This window comes from Linepithema humile, chromosome 1, assembly GCF_040581485.1.
Source record: "Linepithema humile isolate Giens D197 chromosome 1, Lhum_UNIL_v1.0, whole genome shotgun sequence".
Lineage (NCBI taxonomy): Eukaryota > Metazoa > Arthropoda > Insecta > Hymenoptera > Formicidae > Linepithema > Linepithema humile.
In genome coordinates, this window is record NC_090128.1 from 32,978,741 (window position 1) to 33,001,945 (window position 23,205).

A 23,205-nucleotide genomic window follows, 5' to 3' on the forward strand; every position below is an offset into this window, starting at 1 on the left:
TTATTTGGAAGTATGTTTTTTTTAATTAACAACTTATTTCTACTTAATAAAAATTTATAATTCTTGATTGATAAATAAAGTATAGTGTGTTATTAAGCGTAAAATATATGTTTCAGTCCAATTAATTTTGGTATGCGAGTTTGTAGAATCACATTCTGTCCGCTTGCTTCCCAATCATGACGATCCGGTAAGGATTGGGAGGCAAAGGACAACTTCCCTTTAAGGACCAAAGACGACCGATACGGTCTAACGGGTTCGCTCCGTTCGCAAAATCAACGAGGAAAAATGCACAGTTGCACTTCTTTCCTCACTGTGACACCTGTCTGCGACTCTTCTCCCGAGATCATCGAACGATAATTGCACGGCCGATCTTACGCGGCGTTGTCGAGTTACTTTTATTAAGGAATCATCTTAAACAGCATTGTTTATCAAGCTCGCTCGTTTATTATTCTATTTCATATCATTGTAATATGATTACGCACATCTTGTTCATATTATTTATATGCTAAAATTGCTTTGAGAGCAATTGAATAATCAACAAAATTCTTCCTCGTTTTCGATGTATGATCAAAACCGATATACTCACTCTTTTCTCGTTCGCATAAATCAGATTTCTATATATAGCCAATGTATCTCTTGACCGGTATTCTTTCTCGATAATATGATGAAGGATAATAACGATCTGAAAAAAACGCAATTCACGAATCGATCATTTTGTACTCGTCTGCCTGATATCGCGTGGCTGGCTGATATTCTTCAGTAAATTACCTTCCAGAAATGGTACCATTGATATGATGAATATCACGAAGGCTCGGTTCGATTGAGATTAACCTCACGGCTGGATTACCAGATGCGCAAACGTCAGTATGAGACTCGTCCTTACCATTTTATACCATTCCATTCCATCGTATATTCGCTTCATCTCATCTAGCGACATATTTGGTTACTTCCAGGTACTATCCGACAAGATAACTAGATACTAATTTGATACTAATTCTTACTGCGCTCTCCGATTAACTTCTGAGTAATCCAGATGGATTTGAGAACAATCATTTCTTCAGCACATTATACTTCAATATAATCATGATATAGAAATTTCTATATCGATTTATTTTTGCGCTTTATTTTGAGCTTTAATATTTAAAATAGACATGCAACTCGTTTATTTTTTAATATTTTTTACTATTTTTAATGAATCTCATAATATTCAAGTATTTTTTTACAAACTGTTTCATTAATAAATATTGGTTATGTTTTGCATTTGTACTTTTATGATGTATATATAATGATTATTTTTCAATTTCTAAATATAATTTAATTTTTTTAATAATAAAAAAGATATTATCTCAGTGAAATTGATTAAAGAAAAGTATCTGTTATCACAGGACACAATCACGTCAGAAACCCAAGTGTGGTCAGTGGCTTGAGTCAAATCGACAACAAGACGTTGCAGTGGTTTGGCGCCACGGTTTCAGCCTCTAGCAAGGACGGAGGCCCGATTCTGGTAAGTGCGACCTCCGATATCAAAATGCACGACTTGCACTTTAACCGAAACGTCAGCGTATGCTTTATCAGTGGTGTAATAATTCTTCGACGTGACTTAAGACGCAGTTATGATAATTAATTACGAGCGTATCAAATATAACGTTGAATTTCTGATTAATGACTCAACTTGCATTCAATTAATATTCAATTGGTACACGTTTTACTTACAAGCATTTAATGTCCCAACATCGTGACTTGAAAAATGTATATTTTTGGCAGACAGGCTTTAAGAAATAATAATAATTATATAATTATTAGCAATTATATTGATTTTTAATACAACAATTTATTATTATAGCGGATGTTAACTTTATTTAACTGCATATAGCAATTATAATTCTTAGAAATCCAATCATCCGAGATGTTCTGTAAGCCTAATGAAATAAACGAAATGTGCCAATGAAAATAAACGTTGGAGTTCTAGTTGAGTTATTAATCTTGCTTCTTCCAAGACTAAATTCTCTCAAAGCGAATAGAAAAGAATATGAATAATTAGAGAAATAAAAGATTGGACAATGAAGACGTTGTTAAATGCGAATTTTTCGTTAAATTTTCAATACGTTTGCTGGTGAATTTTATATCTAGTCTCGGATAGATCTTTTGAGACATTATACAGACGTGTGTTCCCAGAAGGCCGCAGCTTCTATTTCAGGGTTCGAAAACAAACGAATTCCCAGCACGTTCCTCCTTTCGTTTGTGACGTCTTCGGAGCAAGTCGAATTAGCACGGAATTCAGAATGCTAGGCTATTTACCTTTGATGAAGCAATTACGTTGCACAGTAATTAGAGAGAATTAAAAAATATTTTTTGTAGAACATCAAGAAATACATCTGTATTCTAGTCTTCAAAATTTCTTAAATTTACAGCTGTTGGGTATAAAAAAATTATATAAACTTATAATTTTTTAATTTATAAATGTAGAAAACCTATAAATTTTTCTCATAAGCAATAAAAAAATAATTTAGATCTTTCTAAATGCAGATAGAATATATTTTATTATACAGTATGTGTTAAAACTGTTAGTTTTTTTACTAACTCCGACTTGCCCCACGCATACAAAATTACAGTTTTCGATCCCCGCCCGTTTTATCGGGCATCTCCTCGTTATCAACACCCGCCATCTGTGATACGCGTTAAAGTCATTATCCGCCCCTTCGCAGCTTCCACGCGGATTTCCAATTCAGAGTGCGTGTGGAGAGTTCCGTTAGTACGATCCGGCACGTTCGCGATATACTATAACACACGCGCTGCCGTCCGCCCTCGCGTTGAGATGCGATTCTCGCAATAGGAATGTTTCCCGCGCAAAGCAAGAGGTCGGTTGCCAATCTAACGCGAAGATCTCTGCCCTTCTCGGAGTTTCCTGGGTCCCTTTTTTCCTCTCCCGAACCGCACGGCGGTCCCTATGATGTATGAGCCGATCTTATCTATCTTTATGTGCGCTGCGCTTACACTAAGCGCAGGAGACTACGCTATGCACGCATCTGCGTATGCTCATCACGCACGGTTGCGGTGGCCGCTTTGGTGGCGGATGCGAAGATTGAACGAATGAGCGGAGAAAAAGGGTGGTCAGGAAGCAGCGCTTGCAAATCTGTAGGCGGACGGAATTCACTGCAGTTTTCGAAACGATTTAGAACACCGAGCTGACAATATAATCACTTTTAATAGAAATAATCATTTTTACTACTTTTTATTAACTTTGTTATTTTATTACACGAATATTTTAATATCTGCGATTGTATATATAGTGTCCTAAAAAAATTTAGAATATTTAAAAAATATTATTTTACTTTCTTTCATAATTTATCTTTTATTTTACATTTGTGTTTGTGTTTAAATAAAAAGTTTTTTTTTTACAAAAGTGTAGGCATTTGTTCAAATTAGAGATTCATTAAAATTGAGACTCTTGGATCAGATCGTGAAGTCTCATCGATTATTTGCTCAGGGCATTCATAACGCCAAAGTAATTCTAAGTGATTGCTTGGTTAAAAATGATATGTGAATGACTAGGTGGATTTCGAGGAAATTTGATACGGTCGGTTGGAGCGAATCCGGGGCCTCATGACGAGGCGATAGTCCGCGAGGGGGAAAGCTATAAATAAGGCCGCATTCGTATGTGAGAGGCGTATTAACGACGATTATCGTTCTCATGCTCGCGTAATTTTCACATAGCGAGACGTCACCACACGTTATGTGTCCCGCCGACGACATTCCCATCCGTCGTACCGGGCGCGTCCGTACGTTACGCCGGAATTATCTACTTACTCCAGAATGCGAAACCGCGCGTTCTCGAATAAGCGCGCACAGCTTTTTCCGCGGTCGTTCTTTCCTGCTTTCTCCGTGTCGCCTTTGTCCCCCCTTCGCGCAAATTAAAGATAAGTAATTATTACCAGCGCAGATGCGAAGGAACGATCTTCACTCCTTCGTTTCGAACTCCTTCTCTTTCACATTTTCGCAGAACTTGATTTTTTCGTTATTATTCTGCTCAATAATTAGGTAACGCTGACAATTATGTAATATGTACAAAATATATAAAGGAAAACGCGCATTTATCGAACTAAAAAAGAATGACAATAAAAAATGGCTTCGAAATATTCGTAGTTGAAAGAAAGTAAATAACGCATCGGCAGTTTTTATTTCTAGATAGAACTTTTAATATATTTGTACTTCTTGATATACATAGAAAAATAAGATTCACAATGGTCCGCTGAAATTCGATTTATGCCAGTGATTAGTTTCTTAGTTCCATTAGAAAAAAATTGTAGCTGGTGGAAGTTGCCAAGTCGCCTTCTTTTACGACCGGAGGTGCGCGCGTGAGTCGAATATGCGATATCGCATGTAGAGACTTTAACGCGCCTGCCTATGGCGCTAAAACAATGTGTCGATGCGCTGCGCTATGCCCGTCACGCGCGACTGACGTCCCTGCCGGCGAGTTCGGTGCCTTTCGAAAATCATATGCGGACGTGAGCATATAAACTCGTGTCTAGTTTAACCCGATGTGAACTCGTTCTTCTGATAAAAGCGATAGAACACATAATACCATTAAACATTAATAAATAAAATAATCGATGTTATTCTGTAAACAAGTAGTAAAAACAGTGTTTCTTCTAGTTATTTTACTTAAACAATGAAATATAATGCATGATCTCGTAGAAAATCATATTCTTTCCTATTGTCGAGATCGAGCTCCTGAGTGCCGGGAGCGGTTGTCACTTCGTCGAATAGAAACTCGTTAATGCTTTTTGTCGGTCGCCGTAGGCGAATAATAACTCATTTCGATCTCTAGCGGCGAATTTCACGCCTTTGGTATCCGATCACTGCAAGTACTTTGCCGTTAATCGTCCGCGAAACAAAAGACCGCGCAAGAAAGGTGAACCGGAGTCTATAAGTCTATGAGGGTGCCATAGAAATTGGATGGTATTAAAAAATTTATGCAATAACATTGTATAATCGTCTATGAGACCACAGTTTAGGTCTTACAGTTTATTAAAAGAATTTGAAAAAATCAAATTTAAAAAAATTTTAACATTATCTGGTTTTCTTTTTAATGAAGTTAATTATAAATGTGGAAGAAACAGTAAAGTAGTAAATTTAGCTATTCTATGCTTTGAAAACAGCCTGAATATTATAGTATATCATGTTTTTATACACGTGATCTAAGGCTCGCATAATAAACGAAATGCCTGTGGCATTATGCATACGACGCTGGGCGCCTCGTGCGTCGGTGCGATTTAACGATCTCGTGGTTACGAGGGCGGCACCGAAAGGTCGTTTCCTGGTTGCCCTTTCGTTCTCGTACATATGATATGTGCAGGGGTAATTTGTAGGTCGTGCGGTGTTAGGTCTCTCCCTCTGGTCATCGCGGGAGTCGGCGTCGGAGACTGGCGGACCTTTCACCGCTGACGCATTCCTCCCTCTCGCGCGTCCTCCGCGGCAGACGTTCGTCCCTTTTTGCCACGATCCAATTCAACGGCACTTCTTAATTTGTTTTTTCTCCTTTTTTCATCGCGCCCCCTCCGGGGCGCGTCTCTCTCGCGATCTGCCGACATTTCAAAGATGCGCCTCTCGCGCTGATTGCTACCAGATGCTCCGCGTTTCGGACCTTTCTCCGGCGCATTCTCTTTCTCTCTTCCCAAATAAAGTGAAGGTGTGGTTCGCTATTATTCGATGCGAGATTTATAGGCGATGCACTTTCTAGCGAATGGAAATACAGCTTTGTCAATAATTCAACTGATCGAAGATATCAAAGGCTAAAATCAATTACCAATACAATAGTTTTCCCACGGTAAATTCGAAAAATTAAAGAAAGTGAAAACTATCATTAAACTATAATGTATATAAATACAAGGAAAAGTCAAAGTTAAAGAATTCCTTTTTGACTTTTCTTTGTAAGAATCGCCAGTTGACAATACGAATTTAATCTTTGTTAGCAAATTATTATCTTTGATATATTTGAACTTTAAATTTATTTTTGAAATATAGTTGACTGACAAATATTATTTATTAATGATTTTTCGGCTATCTTCCTCAAAATTTAATTTAAAAAATGTTATTTAAAAGTAATTATTTATAAATTCCGCATGACTAATGAATTTTACAATGCCTTTTTGAATTTATGTTGCCTTATTGTAAATTTTGCTGAATTAACATGACATTTGATTTTGATTATGCGAAATCCTGCTCAAGAAAAGATTCGATGAATGCAATATGTGATGCTGAAAGAAAGAGAGAGAATCAGAGACGAAGGGCGGAACTCTTCTGAAGAGATAAAAAAACCGGCGTTCCGCCGGGTGAAGAGAGACAGAAACGAAGGAACAATCGGCAACAATAAAATATGGTCAAGGCAGGACGATAAAGCCACGATGTTGTTGTCCCCCGTTGGCGGGTCGCCTTCGTCGTCGTCGGCAAAAACGCATCGATTAAAAGTTAACCGAGTCCAGCGCGCGCTATCAAAGCAAAGGACAATCGCGACCCCGACGACCCAGCCTGAAAGCAGAGCCTTGTACGAAATCCTCTTGTCCCCTTTCGCTTCCCGTCCGTCTGTAAACCCCCTGTGTAGCTCCCTCCGCCTCCACACGTTCCCCTTTCCTTCTGCTCTTCGTCTTCTGCCAGCCGGAGTTCGCTGCGCGTCCTGTACCTTTCGCCACTTCATCCTCGAGCTTCTTTCTTTCTTCATTCTCGATGCTTCGCCCTTTTTGGGAATTGGCGAGAGCCTGAGCGCGCGCATGTGTTCGATCGATAGGTCCAAGATCATCGTTTGTCGGCGCCTGTGAGAATGGAAATACCATTGTCGGCAGGCACCGACAGGACGATGTTCGAGAAATTCTCGCGGCTACGCGAAAGATATCGTGTGGCATCGTCGATCATCCTGTCCCCAATTTTTTTCGGGGATTTGTTAATCGCCGAGCCAGTCTTGCCGCGGCACATCGCGATAAGGAAGGAATGAGTAGTTGAGAAAAGATAAAGAAAATTGTATAGATTAAGATAGAATTATAAAGTCTGCATTCATAGAAAAGGTCGATCGTCAATGTTCGCCAATTATAAATCACAATATCTCGATCTGTCTATCTGTCTGTCTGTGCATTGTAGTTTATCATTCATGCAATATATTTTACTGATAAGAACGACTAAGAACGATTTGTGAATGAACTCATGACAATGAGAACAGTTCACAAACCCGTATAATTTTGCTGAGTTTAAATTCTTATATTACACACACGAAAGTTTTTGTTATTTGTGACAATAAGAATCTGACAAAGCTTGACAGCGAAATTGAATGTGCAGTTAAGTGTCGAAATTCATTCACTCGTTATTAAAGCCGACCGATTTAAATGCTGGAAATTTTTCTTGCAGAAAAATAAAGTTCAAAAATTATTAACTCACTCATTAATTACAATTTAATTTTCTCTTGTATCGATAATTGTTTAAATGATTTTAGAGAAATATTATGCACTTTAGTTTTTTACAACTACTGGATCAAAATAATAAACTACCGAAAAAGCATCGGTTTCAAGTTTCAAACCCTAGTTTCTTAAGAACGCTTGTTCAATCGAAAATAAATTTTGATGGTTTTCTATTCAACGAATCAACACCTCTCGTCCGATGAGAACGCACGAGAGAGAGTAGTTCTTTGGAGCGGTAAGGAGAATAATCCAGCGAATGGACAATACGCATTCCGGTTCTGTGTTTTGTCGACGGGACAAATTGCGATGCCCGTTAAACGCCCGTTTTTTTGCCTGCAGCGGGCTTTCGTGCTCTCCGGCTCGCTCATGCACTTCGTTACATTCGTCCTAGCGACAATATCATATGTGTGGGAGACGGAAACGCTTCTGGCAGTGAGAAAGTCTTACGAAATATTTTATTGTGTTGAAATTTTCTAAATTAAAGGAAAAATTATATTATAACTGTTTAGAATAATTAAATTACATTTTAATTACATTTAATTACATTTTAATTACATTTTTTCTTCCATTTATTATTACAATAGCAATTCTTTGCAAAAAATATATTAAATGTTAAAGGTTATTAAAAATAGAAACTAAATTATTTTATTGTGCACAGATTTGTACAATACATATCACATCAACGAGTGGAAATAATGGCGAAATAGCGCTTACTGATATTCTCAGATTTTTGTGGCCGGAAAGCCACATCAACCGCTTGACAAATCCTCAGTCCTCTTTAAGTAGGTAAATCTTACATGAACAATCCCAAGGCGCCTGGCTGCGGTCCCGCGACTGCAACCGTATGATATATAAATAATGTTGTGACTCACTAACCGCGAGGTGAGTCAACCTCGAAACTAAGGCGACGCGCCGCAAACCACCTCCGTCTTTTAGACTCCACCTTCATCACGCAAATATCCCTCTACGCCGCTACTCTGTTATCCTGTCGCTCGCGAAAGCCGTTTCTCCCGGCAAAAAGACAGGAGCCAGGTGAAAGATGTTCCTACGGGAGCCCAGCGAATTCAGACGCGAAGCCATTCATTTCTGGGTGATTTATCTCCGCTCCAAAAAACGGTAGCCGTTCTTCCAGATTTTCGTTTCGTTAATCATTTGTGAGCACAAATTACACTTAAATAACTCCGTCACAAGATAAACTTGCGGCATAAATAAATTTTTAGAATTTTATTTTATACGAAAGAAATATTATATAAATAAATATTTTTTTAATGATGATAATATTTAACGATGGATATAATAATACAGATAACAAACAGGTAATTCATGGGTGAGTTAATAATCCTTAAAACGCCTTTATTTACGAGAGAAATTTTAATAGCTCGATGTTATCATCGAGTGAGTGAATTTCGGTGCTTAATTGCACCGACATATGCAATTCAATTTCGCCATTAAGTCGTCAAATGCCCCCGAATCAACGCTTTTTGCTCGTGAGGCAGGCACGACGACTTCGCCAGTGATTTTTGGTCGCGTCATTAATTTAATTTGGTATAAATAAAATATTTCGGTGTCCGTTGTGAAAGATGAGTATATGATGTTTTATGACCGGCTATTACGGGCCCATTTCGTCCAGACTAAATCGGCTTTTGCTCGTCGTTGCGTTTTTACGTGCCACTTTCCACGTGTTTGACCGTTCGCCGAGTTCCGGCTGTACCTTTGCTGATAATCGTCCCAACCCTTATGTGTCTGTCCGGCAACTTGAGTGAAACAAGATTATGACATATGTCGCATTAACGTTATAACAGATCGAATTGTAAAACCGCACATCTATCATCTGTGCGGATACAAAATGACGTATTGCAAAATTTATTTTTGGACACGCTTATTTTATGCAACTCTGCGTAATATTCATTTAAGATAACTTAACATTTCTTTTTCTTTAATGTATTGAATTCTTGCGTTTTTTTATAATAATAAGATTAATAATTTTTTTTAACAAAAATATGACAGAAAGTTTTTTCTTTTTACAATTTTCTAAAAATACTTTACTTTTATATATACATGACAAAAATTTTAAATATTTAAAGATTATCAATGTAGGGACTTGGTAGAAACGACAGCGAAATAATTAATAAAAGTATAAGTATATTTTAGAATAATTACAAGGATGTGTTCACTAGCCGACGGACGAACGAGAACTCTGTCTCCGTGGCTCGCATCGGCGGTCAGCCTCATGTTTTTCGCTAAGTCATTTAGCTCGTCTTTCGTATCGAGAGGCGTTTATTGTTTATCAACTGCCTTATATCGGCTAATGTTTTGAAACGCCGATGTCTCGCTCGACCTAACCGTCTCGTTTTCTAACATTCGCAAATGTGATATTTTACTTCTACATCAATGTATAATAATATATAATGTATTATATATATATATATATATATATATATATATATATATATATATTATTTATATATATTATTCGGATAACGCATTTCATTAGCAGATCTGTTGTATTGTCAGCTCGTTCTTACATTCGTCAACTCTTATTGATCCGGAAAAATTCGATGGAGAATTGTTCGCGGCGATTTGAAGAATGCGATTCCATTCTTCCTACGGGACTTTAATGGACTGTCAACTGGTTGAAAACACCGTACGATCTATTCGAGAGAACGGATTGCGTGCATCCGACCCAAGATGACCTCATTCAAGCCCGAAAATAACTCTCGCCTTCACCGACGGCTTCCCGCTGAAACGATTCCCGGTCGAACCCTCTTTTCTTTTTCAAATTTATCGATCGACCACAGATAAAGCTTAGTGACGCGTATCAGTACGTGCGTCAGCGTAAAAAAAGATGTCATAATTTGTGATCGCCGGCCCCGACGTTCTTTTCATGGGCTTGTATCACACTTGACTGCATAAATTTTTTTCATTTTATAACGTTACGTGAAATAATTTATTTAAAAAATAAGAAAGTATTTTTGTTTTTCTAAATTTAAATGTTCTCAATGCAATTCTTATGATGTAATTTTTTAAAATAAAAATATAAAGATAGCAAAAGTTATTGATGTCTAAAGATTCAAGATTCTCCGATTCCGAAATCCGATTAATTAGGTCACTCGATAAGTCTTTTTCAAGCTGGGAAAAGCTATTGTTTACATTATTCGCGTCTGAAAATAAATCGCAAGACTGAATCTGGCAACGAGGCGAGCTTTTACGATTCTCTGTCCAAGTTTACGATCGAGAAATTCAAAGGCAACCAGTCCTACGCATGGTCTTCCTATCTTTTGCTACAATCGACCTTTATTGTTTGCAATGTGTAACACATGTGTGCAAACAGGAAATTACATTGTCGCCGCCACTATTTTGAAGTGTGCTCTTTGTAAAAATATTTGGCATCAAAGTGGAAAGATTCTGCTTAATCAAACGAAATAATGTTACAAATTATAAATGTTAACAATATTCTGCTGTTATGCGGAAAGCTAATGTATTTGTCTTGTAACGAAAATGAAATCTGAGTAGACGCAAAGAAAAATCTGAAAATTTTACGATCTTGAATGAGAATTTCTTAAACCAGACGTCTGGAAAACGTCTTGAAAGACATCCTAATCTCGTCCCTTAGGAATCTCTCAAACGTTTCTTGGACTTTCGCGCTGTTTGACCATAGAGAAGATCAAGTGAAAAGGGAGTCCGTTTACTTTAACGGCCTGTTAAGGGCGTTTTGCTGCGACGAAGAAAAAGCCGCGGCGCCGTTCGGTTCTTGCGCGCGGTTGCACTGTCGGTGAAAGACGAGAAAGAGCGGAGTCGAGTGAAGACATTAAAGGCACCGTGTCATTAGCCGTCTTTAAGCTTTTCTCAAGTGGGCCTTTTTAATGAAGAGTAGACGCGCGAATCTCGCGTGCGCGCGCGCGCGATCGGGAAAGGAAAAGCGAATGAGACGAAGCGGAACGTGCGCAGACGGATATTATTATTCTCCTACCCGCTCTCGTACAATTAGACGCACGTTGCCCGTCGAGGCTCCTTGGGCAATTTCATTGCCGCGAGCTTCCTGCCGCACGAAATGCCCGTCCAAAAGTGCCCCGTCGCACGCATACACCACATCATTACTTCCCTTTAAATCTTCTTCCGCGCTCTTTAATGAAGCACGTATCACGAGCCGGCCACACCTTCGAAATTTCACTACGTATTCCACCGAATCATCATCGTGCTGTTTCATTGTTCGTCGCGTGAACGTTAACGCTGCATTTAATTATTCGCAGGATTCTTTTATAGCACTTCGTCATGCACCGTTGCACGTTGTTCGTGTCTTGTGAGAACGGCATAATTTAATTAAATATGATGTGATGCATTTTTCGGTATTTTTTTTCTGTCACAAGTTTTTTACATGTTAATATTTAATATTTACAGAATGTTTTGTAAGCTAAAATCTAATTTGACCATAAAGAGAAGTAGGAGAAAGCAAATATTACAGAGAAAATATTTAGTTTTCATCTTCTGCTAATTGCGAACGAAATTTACTGTGCTATTTGCTAAACGAAAACAGGATCTTCCTAATTTCTCGCTCGTTCCACACTTAATAGTTATTCTAAATGTACGGTTGGGTTTCAGGGAACTCTAATTTCCGGCTATTAGCGGTGTTTGTTCACGGCGATTTGATTGCGCAAAAGCCATGAGGTCGAGCCCTCGCGCTGTTAGCTCAAAGGCGCGTCTTTAGCGCGCGTATCTCGCCAGCGGCATTTAGATTCCTCTATCCTTGCTAATGAACCGAGAATTACTCGCGTTTATTACGAAGCACGCACTTTCGCGTCATCGAAACGCACTCTCGAGATCGAGGCTATAGATTTGCGCTGCGTACTTTTCCGCTTCACGCGATCGTTGTGACCGGTAATTTATTGCGTTTTACAGCAGTCTGTCATTCTCAGTTATTATGTCTTTAATCGCACTTGTGTAAAGAAAAATTTCAAGATTGCTAACAGCATCCTCGACGTGCCGACGTCTCGATTGAACGTTGAAAGCGGAATTTCCGGTGTTTATCATATCGAGAGATGATTTTCAGTTTTAATACTCCAAAACGGCAAAGCATATTCTAACACACAAAGAATTATTGTATAAAAGTTTTACAATGTATAGATCGAAAAAAAAATAAAAGAAAACAAAATTAACGAGAAAACGTTTAGAAAAAATTGTAATTAAATTAATATCCAATTAAATGTCGCTGAATAAAAATTTCTTAAAATATTCTCTGTGCGAAATAATTCACGAGCTTCGTCGGCAGATCAGGCCTATCAGTGACCCGTATCGGCGAACTGCCCATAAACGATTTCGGCGTCCACAAACGGTCAGATCGCGCGCACTAGAGCGAACTCGGGCGATTGAGCTAAACTGGCGCAATGGATAAATTGCGGCACTTCGGCGCGTCATTTTTTTTTTTTTTTTTTCCTTTCCCGTGTTCTTCGTCTTCTCTCTTCGACGATTGTCGATAGGCAGGCCGAACGGCGTGACGATCGTTACGTTCAATCAGCCTGCGGTTCGTCGGAATTATCTCAAAAGCCGCGCTCCGCTGACGCGAACAAAAATCTTCGCGGAACAATCAGTTCGGGTAACCTTTTTGCGAAAGGCTTGTTCACGAATTTCAGATACGACGGTAATAACGCGGCATTTAAGTACAGTTACGTTCCTGATTTCCTCTAATTAGTGCGCTTGGAACAAGACGGACAGCCATCAAGGGCGACTCTTTCGAATCATCCCGAGTTCCCGAGCATCGCGGATTTATTATCGGCCTGATTACGTTTTCGCTGAGGGTGCAACTTAATCAAAACGGAGTCCTTTCATAATTTTCGATTAAGATTGAAGCACGGCGTCGTCCCCGCGAGGGATGGCGCGTAATGGCGCATCGTTGTAACGTCTTAATTGGCTCGCAATTAATAATGCATGCTTGCGTGTGTGTGTATCGTTTGCGCGAACGTTGCGCCCGTTGTAATCTCTCGGTCCGCTAAAGAGCTCGGGCGTCGTTCACGCGATCCACGTGCATGCGGAATCAGCGTGCGCATGGATGAGACTCATTTACACATCACGGCCTTGAAAAACAGTTAAAATGATGGCCAGCGACAAATTGCACAATCATGCGAGAAGCCACTGTGCTATTTCTGAAGTCGCATAACGTCTTCAGACGATTTTTTAACAAATTCAAATTTTATCGCTTCCATTTCATTACACATGCAAGATAAATGAAAAAAAAGTATGAAATAAAAAAGTAATGATATGTTTTCGGTATTCTACCGATATATTGCAATGATAAAATGTTACGTTATGCAACTTCGATACACATGCATATTTACTGTTAGCCTTGAAGGGCATTTGAAGTATTAGCAAGTCTTACAACGCGGTTCTTTATCTTTCCGAATGAACAGAATGTACGGTAGCGCTCGGGGAATGCGTATGTTGCACGTTCCAACAATTTAACCGTAGCGATATGCAATGTGTTCTGCGATAAGTTGTCGTCGGGGCAGGTCGCGCGCGTATTTCGAGAGATTTACGATGTGGACCTGAGGCATCGGGCATAAATACCGCCGTTATACGCTCGCACATACGTTACGTCGTCGTTATTAAGGCCATCAGCTGCTTCTGCTTGCTTGGTCAAGTACAGATGATTGACGTAATGCGACGATCATTGTGCGTGAGAGCGCTCGCGTCCGGATTGGACCATCTAGCGAAATAGTTTCTGCAAGCGCGCTTCGTCGAACTAATCTATCGTCAAAAAGAAATGTCATAAATCCTGGTTAAAATTTTATAGCATAGTTTTCTGCTATCGTAACTCGTAAATTTTAACGATACATACCGAGAATCAAATTTTTAAAAATGATTAAAAATTCAAGATTAAAAATGGCATTTTAATCTTGAATTATTAATAATTATTTACGTTAGAATTTCAAGAGTTTTAGCGAATATAAGCTTCAAAATTGTTAAATTTAATCGCATTTTGTTTTAACATAGTTTAAAATATTTTTAAGATTAAAAATTGAATCGAAAAGAGAGAAAAAAATTGAAAACTTACAGTGATTGACGTTTTTCACAAGCTTTCTGCTAGAATAAGCGTTACAGCGTTGCATTTGACGCTAAGGGACTTCCGGTCTGGAAGAGCCGTGCAACATCGTGGCCGCTTGCGAGATCATTCGTGCATTACCGGAATGAAATCAAATTGCAGCTTGTCCAAGTATAACGCGTATTTACGAGAGAATGCCTGAGGCATGAATTTAGCATTAATGGTGCCTGCCTGCAATAATCGAATGCCTAGTAATGCATAATGTTTAGCTGCGGCAAAAATACATTATGCAGCAGAAAGGAGTTTTTACCACTGGAATCATCAAAGCACGCAAGGCGTATGCACGTAAATATGACTGCATCTCGCGGAAGGCACGTGCACTTCTAAATGCAGCAGTGATTCGTGCGGATTGCGCAATGCGCTTCTTGGGGTTACTAAACATGTTTGAAGTCTGTATTCTCACCATACATTTATCGCTGAATGAGTCATTGCGCAAAGTAGTAGTACAAATCATACTTTTCTTATTATAAAAAAAGGAAAACATTTGTGAAACTAATTCACATAAAGCACTTAATTTATCGCAATTTATAAGCTTTTATAATTTTGCAGAAAAAAGTGCTTGAAATTTCACCAAAATCAATACAGAACAAATTATGCATGTATAAAATTTTACTTTTAATGATATATTCCGCCGTTTCATCTGACAGTTTAGCGTTAAATAAGAAAAATGAGAATTGGACACAACTTGTTATTGCAGACAACTTGCCAACGGTGATGCCGATGATGTATAATTGCGACCGTAAACATGCTATGTGCGTTTTGCGTTGCAAGTTTGCCGTACGTGCGTACTCTTCTTTTCCTGGCGTGTAAATGCCTTTAACGACTGACGGCGGAACCGGTCAGCGCGTGTTTTAATTGCGATCGAAACGATCGTTAGAAACTACAAACGACCGCGTCTCTGACCGCAATGAGAGACGAGTTACGAGTCATTAATAGCGGCGATATCTCGCTTTATGTTCGCAGGCATGTGCGCCCAGGTACATCTGGTTCTCCGTGTCGCAGCCCAAATACGATCCCGATGACACCCGATGGAGCAAGGAATCCACGGTGGGCAACAGAAGAGAGCCGGTGGGCACGTGCTGGGTCGTCGCTAATAATTTCAATCAATCTCAGGAATTTTCCCCTTGTCGCACGAGTAAGTTTTCAAAAAATTTCTGGCAGTATTGCAGAAATACGCAAATTTTTTTAACAAATTTAGGGAAAAATTGACGCCGTATTCACAATTGCATCATAATTAAACGTCAAGTTAAAATTTCGAGATAAAGACAGTTTTTCGTACTTAATACATTTTTCTAATCTTTATAAAAATTTTTGAGATAACAAAAATTAATTACATTTGTTTTATCCTAACAGAGTTGTTAAAATAAAGGATACTTAACATGGATTATTTGTCAAAATTAATTTTAGCTGCAAAAGGATATTTAAGGGATAATTAGAAACAAAAATTAAAAACAGTTTTGCTACTTTTACGCTCGCGTTTCAACACAAACATCATACGTGTTATTTTAGTATCTGTAGTTTGGAGAAAGTACGCGACTTCTGTTGCCTCCGTCCACTTCAATTGTTAACAAAACGAATGTCGTTCTGTGAAGACTTCCGTTCTGTAACGAAACGACTTCACAGGCAAGGTAAACAGAGTCATGCACGGGCGACTGTTTAATTTCCACTCTCACACACCGTCGGTCTTCTTTCCATCACCAGTATATCGAACTCTCGAGGGCGGTACGATTTATAGTGCGCGCATCGCGTCGCCGTCGTCCCGATATATCTCGGTTTACAGAGAAAAATGAAAAAAAAAAAAAAGAATACCTTTGAAAATTTTTGTACGCCTGACTACGCTCGCATCGAGTGTTATAAACAGTTGTAAACAGGCACACTCCAAGGCACGAGATAAAGTCGAAGGCACACTCTTTCAAACTCAAGAGGGTAGCTTTCACTTTGTTTGAAAGTAAATTGTTTTCATCCTCCTCTTCGAGGATCTCACGAGAACGAATTTCCTTTGCAAGAACAGCAAGGATCGCAACCGACATATGGTCGTGTCCTCGCAGTGTAGCCACCATAAATACGCCACGTAACAGGATACTTCCTGCCGACCACGTAGTTCTGCCTCGTATTTTTTAATGAGAAAGGACATATCGACTTTCGGCACCGTCCCGCCCGCTCCGCCATGATTTATAAACGATATCGAGTCTAATTGGCGATGATCTCAGTACTTACATCAGCGAGTTAACGAGCGGCGTACCTCGCAGAAATGCAACCACACCCAAGAATTTTAAGATATGCAATAACAATTTATTCCGTCTGTTTTGATGAAATAAATCTAATCGAATATGTCTATCACTGTTTACAGTTTTAAAACTAAAACTAAAAAAAATAATTATCTAGAATTCCTCGCTAGATTTTTAAAGCGTCCATAAACTAAAAGTAATCTTTCTTTCAAACGTAGAAATTTCTTTCTATTCGTAATCAGTTTCTACGGTCATAAATTTCTTCTTGTTTTTCGCGATAATAATACTGTGGTATTTCCTTTTCGAAAAGTACCACATTTCGTGCTTATCAACGTGGAGACAAGTTATTGTAAGGTATTATACTCTATCATAATGCTAAGCGCTTTATGGATCTCCTATTTGTATAGAAATTTATGAGCTATTATTCGGTCGACTACCGTGTGGATTCCACTTTTATTCCTTCCTGAAATTTTATCAGCTTAAATCTGCATTTACTTGAAGCAATTTTAAAAAATCTCTCTACGCAGTTTGTATTTGCGTTGCTTAGAAGCTTCGTCTGCGAGGACGCAAATAACACGACGTATGTTTTTAGAATAACTGTCCCGCAATTAAAGACGCGCGCTTCCTCACATGCATACGAGCGTTTCGGCAACCCTGCCGCGTGTTTACAGCATGCGAATTGGCGCACTTCCGGTCGTTCGACGGTTAGACTCAAATATCCGTTTTCGCGTGGACTGAATAGTGTAAATTTAAATTGAACAAAGTAATATAATCAAAATTCTTAAATAATTAAAATGATAAATTTTTAATAATATAATTAATTATCAGTTTTTAAATTATTTTTCATGATAAAAGTCTCGCAATTTTTCAGTAATTTTTTAATTATGAAAAAAATAAATATTGGAAAATTATTAGAAACACATGAATATAAACTGGGGCATTTAATTAATATTTAATTTCTAAAACAAAATGCAAAATTGTGTAAAAGTAATCCTCCGAAGAATATAAAAATCCTTTTGCGGAATCATGATGTGTCAGTATGCCGCGTATTCTGGCTGCTTTCCAAATAAATATTATCAGAATTCACCGAAGCGGTCGGGCACAAAATCTTCGCGGAACGCAAAGTGCGGAAGCAAACGTGCAGCCTCGGCGATGACGTGAGCTCATCGTCCAGAAATTCCGCGACGACCGCACAATTAAACAATTTGTAAGAGCCGGGTTAAGCGAACGAAGAGGCTTGGTGCCGCTTTTCCCGAGAATCGTGGAGACTTTTTAGCGAGGCGATAGATCTCAGAGTTTATAACATCGTGTCGACATTAGGGCGTTACTTTATCGCACGCCGACAGAATCAAGTTGCTCATTGTTGCCTTTTCTGGAGCTGAATCGCTTTGCTGTCTGTTTACCCATCTGTTGTTGTCTACTGAACAAACAGTCGACAGCTAACAGCTTCTATAAGTGATCTTCTTCGTGTTTATATCATATAAAAAAATTGAAAATATAGAAATAGATATAAAATATTTCTAAAAACTTCTGAATTATAAAAGAATGATACTAGATATATTATTATTGATTAATATAGCAATCAATAAAGGTATGAATTCTATCTCTTGTACGATATAACTGCGACAGATTAAGAAGAATAATTACACGGTTGTGATAGCAGGACATACTATGAGCAATTTTCGCGAAACGCGAATACGCAGAAGTCGGGTGTCTACGTCCTGATTACACCATATGAGGATAACACGATGATTCGATCCTGTTTTAGAGCTCGCGGAATAGTTTCTGACTAACCGGTGAATGCAATGTAATTTTCCATCGACTACTATTTCTATGAATTAAAACATTATTCATTATACAATGATGCACTATACTCAGAAAACATTATTATACAAAATAGAGTTTATACATTTTAATTACAATCGCTTTGTAGTTAATTATTTTTTTATTATCCATTAAAAATATATTAAACTTCTTGTTTCTATTAAAAAATTTCAAATTAGATAAGAATGCATCGTAATGAGTAGAGAAGATTTTTCACATGCGTAGACAAATAAGAGGAAGAAAGCAACGGAGACTTACAGTAAGTGCATTCCTTGATGAAAGGCGCCCACTCGCTCGAGTGGCTGGGAGGCATCGGAAAAAAGAGATAATAATTAGAAGGCGCCTCGACTAAGGCACTAACTCGGCACTGTTCTAACGAGGCCAATTAGCACTTGATCCTACTTGAATTACGATCGGACTACCGATCTCCAACAAGCAATATCATATTTTTTCTCTCTTGTTGTTGCCTTTTCATTGATACAATTTCTTTTCGGACATGTGACTACCGAATATCGTGCGTATTTCATTTAGGAAAATCCATCGCTTCTTTGGTAAAAAGATTTTACATTGAAATTAACGACATGAATTTTTAATATTATGTAGCAATAATTAATTTCATAATTAATTTTTTATTAATTTATATTGTAAAATATAAAGAGTTACAATTAATTATGAAATAAGGTTGAATAATTTTAATTACATAATTGACATAAAAAATATTAAAGATGTATATTTTCACTGCGATTGCGATTGTCCCCTATTTGCAAATAAAAGAAATGACCTGATAATGCATATTGAGTATATAATCGCGCATCGACACATGCATACACGCGTGTGGAATAAGAATTACAGTAGCTCCATTCATTCCTCGTAACTCGATTAAGGGTCGGTCATACAACTCGTGCTGGCCTCCTGTAATGCTCGCATTTCTTTATTTAGGCGCTTCGTCGCCAAAATTATTCACGCCCGAAATCATTCATGATTTTGCATTTTTTATTCTTCTGTTCATGTTCTGTCAGAATGTCGAGTGTTCTATTAGAACCAAATTGTTGTTTAAAGTCAAAACACACATGAAAGCGTATATATCTTCTATTTTAAGTTTCTCCGTAAAACATTCAGAGTTTATCAGAGTCAGAAAGAAAGAGCCGCGAGCGTTTCCTTGTAAGATGGGAAAAAGTCTCTTCCACTTGTCGTTGTGTCGACTCAAGTTTAAAAGCGGAGTGGCAGACGAGAATAGCACCCTTGCAAAGCGTAAGAAGAAGATTATAAATAGTAAACCACCGATGATATATCGCGGTCGGACGCATTCGTTGTTACTTCACATGTGATACCGTTATCAGAATTCGCTGATAATTAGCACTCATTTACACGATAGCTTTATTCCGCTTAAAAATTATGAAACTCGAGTTTTTTTACGAATGTTTTTATAAATGTCTTATTCTTATTTTTTATAATTGTTATTCCTTTATAATCAAATGAGTTTACGAACAATGTTGAAAACTTGCAGAATTAAAGGGATTAGATAAGAAATTGACAGACATCTTTGAACGAAATTATTCTGTGAGACCCTTCGAGACCTGACCTGACCTGACGTTTTCGTCTTGCACTCGTCGTTATTTTGGGAGCGCACATCGGTGTCACCGATGTTCGACGAGAAGTGGCGCCGATCGCTCGCATTATGTATCCGCTTTTTCGTAACGCGACGCGACCGGATCGCCACCGCCGCCGACCGGCGAAGACGACCGCGACCGGATTGATGTAATTGCGTGACTGACAGCTCGTCTAAAGTGACCGATCGACTGTCAAGGGGCCCGCTGCTGTCGCGTTCATAATGTATGTATGTACGTGCGCGTATGTAGAAGAAGGCCGGGTCCTACGGGACGGCGGACGAGCCACCGGATATGTTCTCTCTCTCACACAGATATATACAACACTCGCACCCACACTCGCCCGGCGTTTTCTTGCGAGTGTAGTCTGCACTGCGGCGTCGGAATGGCACTGACCCTGTCAGTCGGCTTCTATCGGCTGTGCTCTGATAATTCGCTACTGGCAGTTAACATCGGCGACTAATTGCGGGAATCGACGGCGCTAACAGCCGGCCTCCGCAATTTTTTTACGTCATGTTTGTGCACTTCGTAACGCCACCGCGAAGCGACACTGTGACTGTAAAAATTGATAAAATTAATTGATGGATATAAATGCAGTCTAATTGATTTCCCGGGCCTTAAAACAATTCTCTCTCGCATGGCGTTGCGGATTATTCGTAATACCGGTTCTCATTAGCTCCAGATGTTCAAAGATTCATGTCTTTATGTTAATTGTATAGATTTATTTTTTTAATTAGCGATGACTTATGCGCATTGATATTAATGACAACGGTTAATTGTAATTACATCGACGCGAACAGGATCTGCTATCTTTTGATTCTTGTCGCTTGTTATATATGCTGATAATACGATAGGTTTAATTACTGATAACGATAAGTTGCGAATGCATGAATACTAAGACGGTAAGAAAACTTGATCGTTCTGAAAAGAATAAACGCAAGAAAGATCGAATACCATTAATCTTAGCGTAGATAATTGCGTTTCTAAGATGACTCAATTATCGTATATTGTCGAGCGTAGTCTTCTGTCATTTACACTGCTAACAGCTACGATTTAATCTTCTTAATGTATATAATTAGAATAACTCACTCTTCCCTTTCTTTCTTTTTAATTCCATGAACTTGCATTATGTATTCAATACATACAGTTTTGTCAACACGATATCGTTGCTATGTTAGACTTCGTCCAGCGGAATTTCTCTTAGTAAAATTTATCGCAATGGTACAATAATTGTTTTTCTTAACTAAGCGCACAGATAAATAGTAATATAAAGTATACGGATAAGTTTACATTTGAATTGGAAGAATTTCGAAATCGATCTCTTGGACCTCACTGCTGTTATTACCGTCCATATCTAAAAGCTGTCGGCGTTATCTAGTTAACGAGCATAGATACTGCATAGTTATTTCCTGGACCACGTTCCGTTGTAAAACGATGCTTACTCTCGCTTCGTTGCGGCGGTTTGAATAAAACGAATCACGAAGGCGTCGCGGTGGAAGATCGATCTAAGATTAATGATGCGTGTATATACGCGCTACTTTTGCCCGTGCGTGCAGTCGGTCTTTAAAGCGATGCCACTCCACTTCTTAGTCAATAACGCGTGAAACTCCGAGAACATGTGCAACGACAAATGCGAAAATTAATCTATTTTTAATTAATGTTTAAAAAAAATATGACAAAGCAATATTTTATATTGAAAATTTTAAAAGATTAAGATTATTATTATTATATTGATGTTCCGATTTTCATGCTATTTAGAGGAGCATGATATTTTTAAAAACTAATGCTGAGGATTTTTACTGAAGAAAGTATCATTGCTGTGCATATTATTTTAATTTTTGACTTGTAGCCAATGTTTATAAAAAGCTGCGGATTATTGTGCAATAGAATCATTTATTCAGACTATACTGCTGTGTTAGGAGGCGCTATTGTCTCTGTTCGGAAGAATCAAGAACGATATAGTATAATTGTCTATTTCCGTTTCAGGGTACTGGGGCTACCACAGGCAGGGTTCTTGCCAGGCTGGTTTAGGAGCCGCGATGTCTAAGGTAAGTCAAAAAATTACACAAGTTTTTACTTACAACATATAGGAGATATCAAAATTTTTCAATTACGCGAGATATCACGATACGAAAAATGCTATCTTAAAATTAGGCGCTTATTTAACTCTTAGAATATTTACAAAATTATCTCTAGCTGTTGAAAGTTATTTCAGAATGTACCTGAATCTTAACATTCTGAAGCTGTACAAAGGCCCGTATGCGTATCTTAGCAGTTCAAGTGACAATCCAAGGCGCATCGCGCGAATGTAAATACGCAACTCTCGCAGCGTGTCTCTCGGTGGTTGCGATGTCCTGAGAGAGTTAGAAGGCGACGACACGAGGGGGGTCGGCGTGGGCCGAATATGGCCAGGAATGCGAATTCCTATCTTACGCACCTCCGCCGTCGCATCGGGCATTCGTATTCGTGCCGTGGCGCATCCGCGCATGGTGCAGAGCACAGCCAATCGTCGGGACTCCTTCTCTCTTTCTTTCTCGTATACGATTGTCTTGTCGAAAGCTCGATTCTTCGTCGGTCGTCGCAGATCGCAGGTTCCGATGGGCCAGGGACCGTAGGCGTCTCGCGGATCTTTTGCTCGCTTTTCACCCGAGATGCATCTCTGGGTACACTTGCGTCCGGACGTGGGACGTTTGTTGCACCTGCACAATCCCCACGTGTTGATATACCCACTTCATCGTGCGGTCGACGTTGCAATAAATATCGGCGGCAGCCATCGACAAATCGGTAGCTGCCGCAACTTTCACCTGTCGACGCAATAATCATTCTTATTTTTTTTCTAAAACTGACGTAGACATTTCACGATAAATCATGATAATATTCCTTATTTAAATGTTTCTAAATGTTTTCCAGAAATAGCACTCAAGTTTGCATTTGAAGTATTGCAGAAATTGCATATTTTTTATCGACGATAGATCCTTTAACTATCTTCAATTATCCTTGTAGACAAA

General features: G+C 38.7%; 1 protein-coding gene across 2 annotated transcripts in view; it reads left to right on the forward strand.

The window, feature by feature from the left end:
* The window catches only part of if (inflated), a 63,561-nt gene that overhangs the window by 23,734 nt on the left and 16,622 nt on the right, over positions 1-23,205 (forward strand). For both annotated transcript variants that reach the window (XM_012364774.2, XM_012364775.2), the window contains exons 3-5: positions 1,386-1,504; positions 15,502-15,673; positions 22,184-22,245. In XM_012364774.2, the coding sequence (XP_012220197.1) occupies positions 1,386-1,504; positions 15,502-15,673; positions 22,184-22,245 (353 nt within the window). The remainder of the gene's footprint in view (positions 1-1,385; positions 1,505-15,501; positions 15,674-22,183; positions 22,246-23,205) is intronic.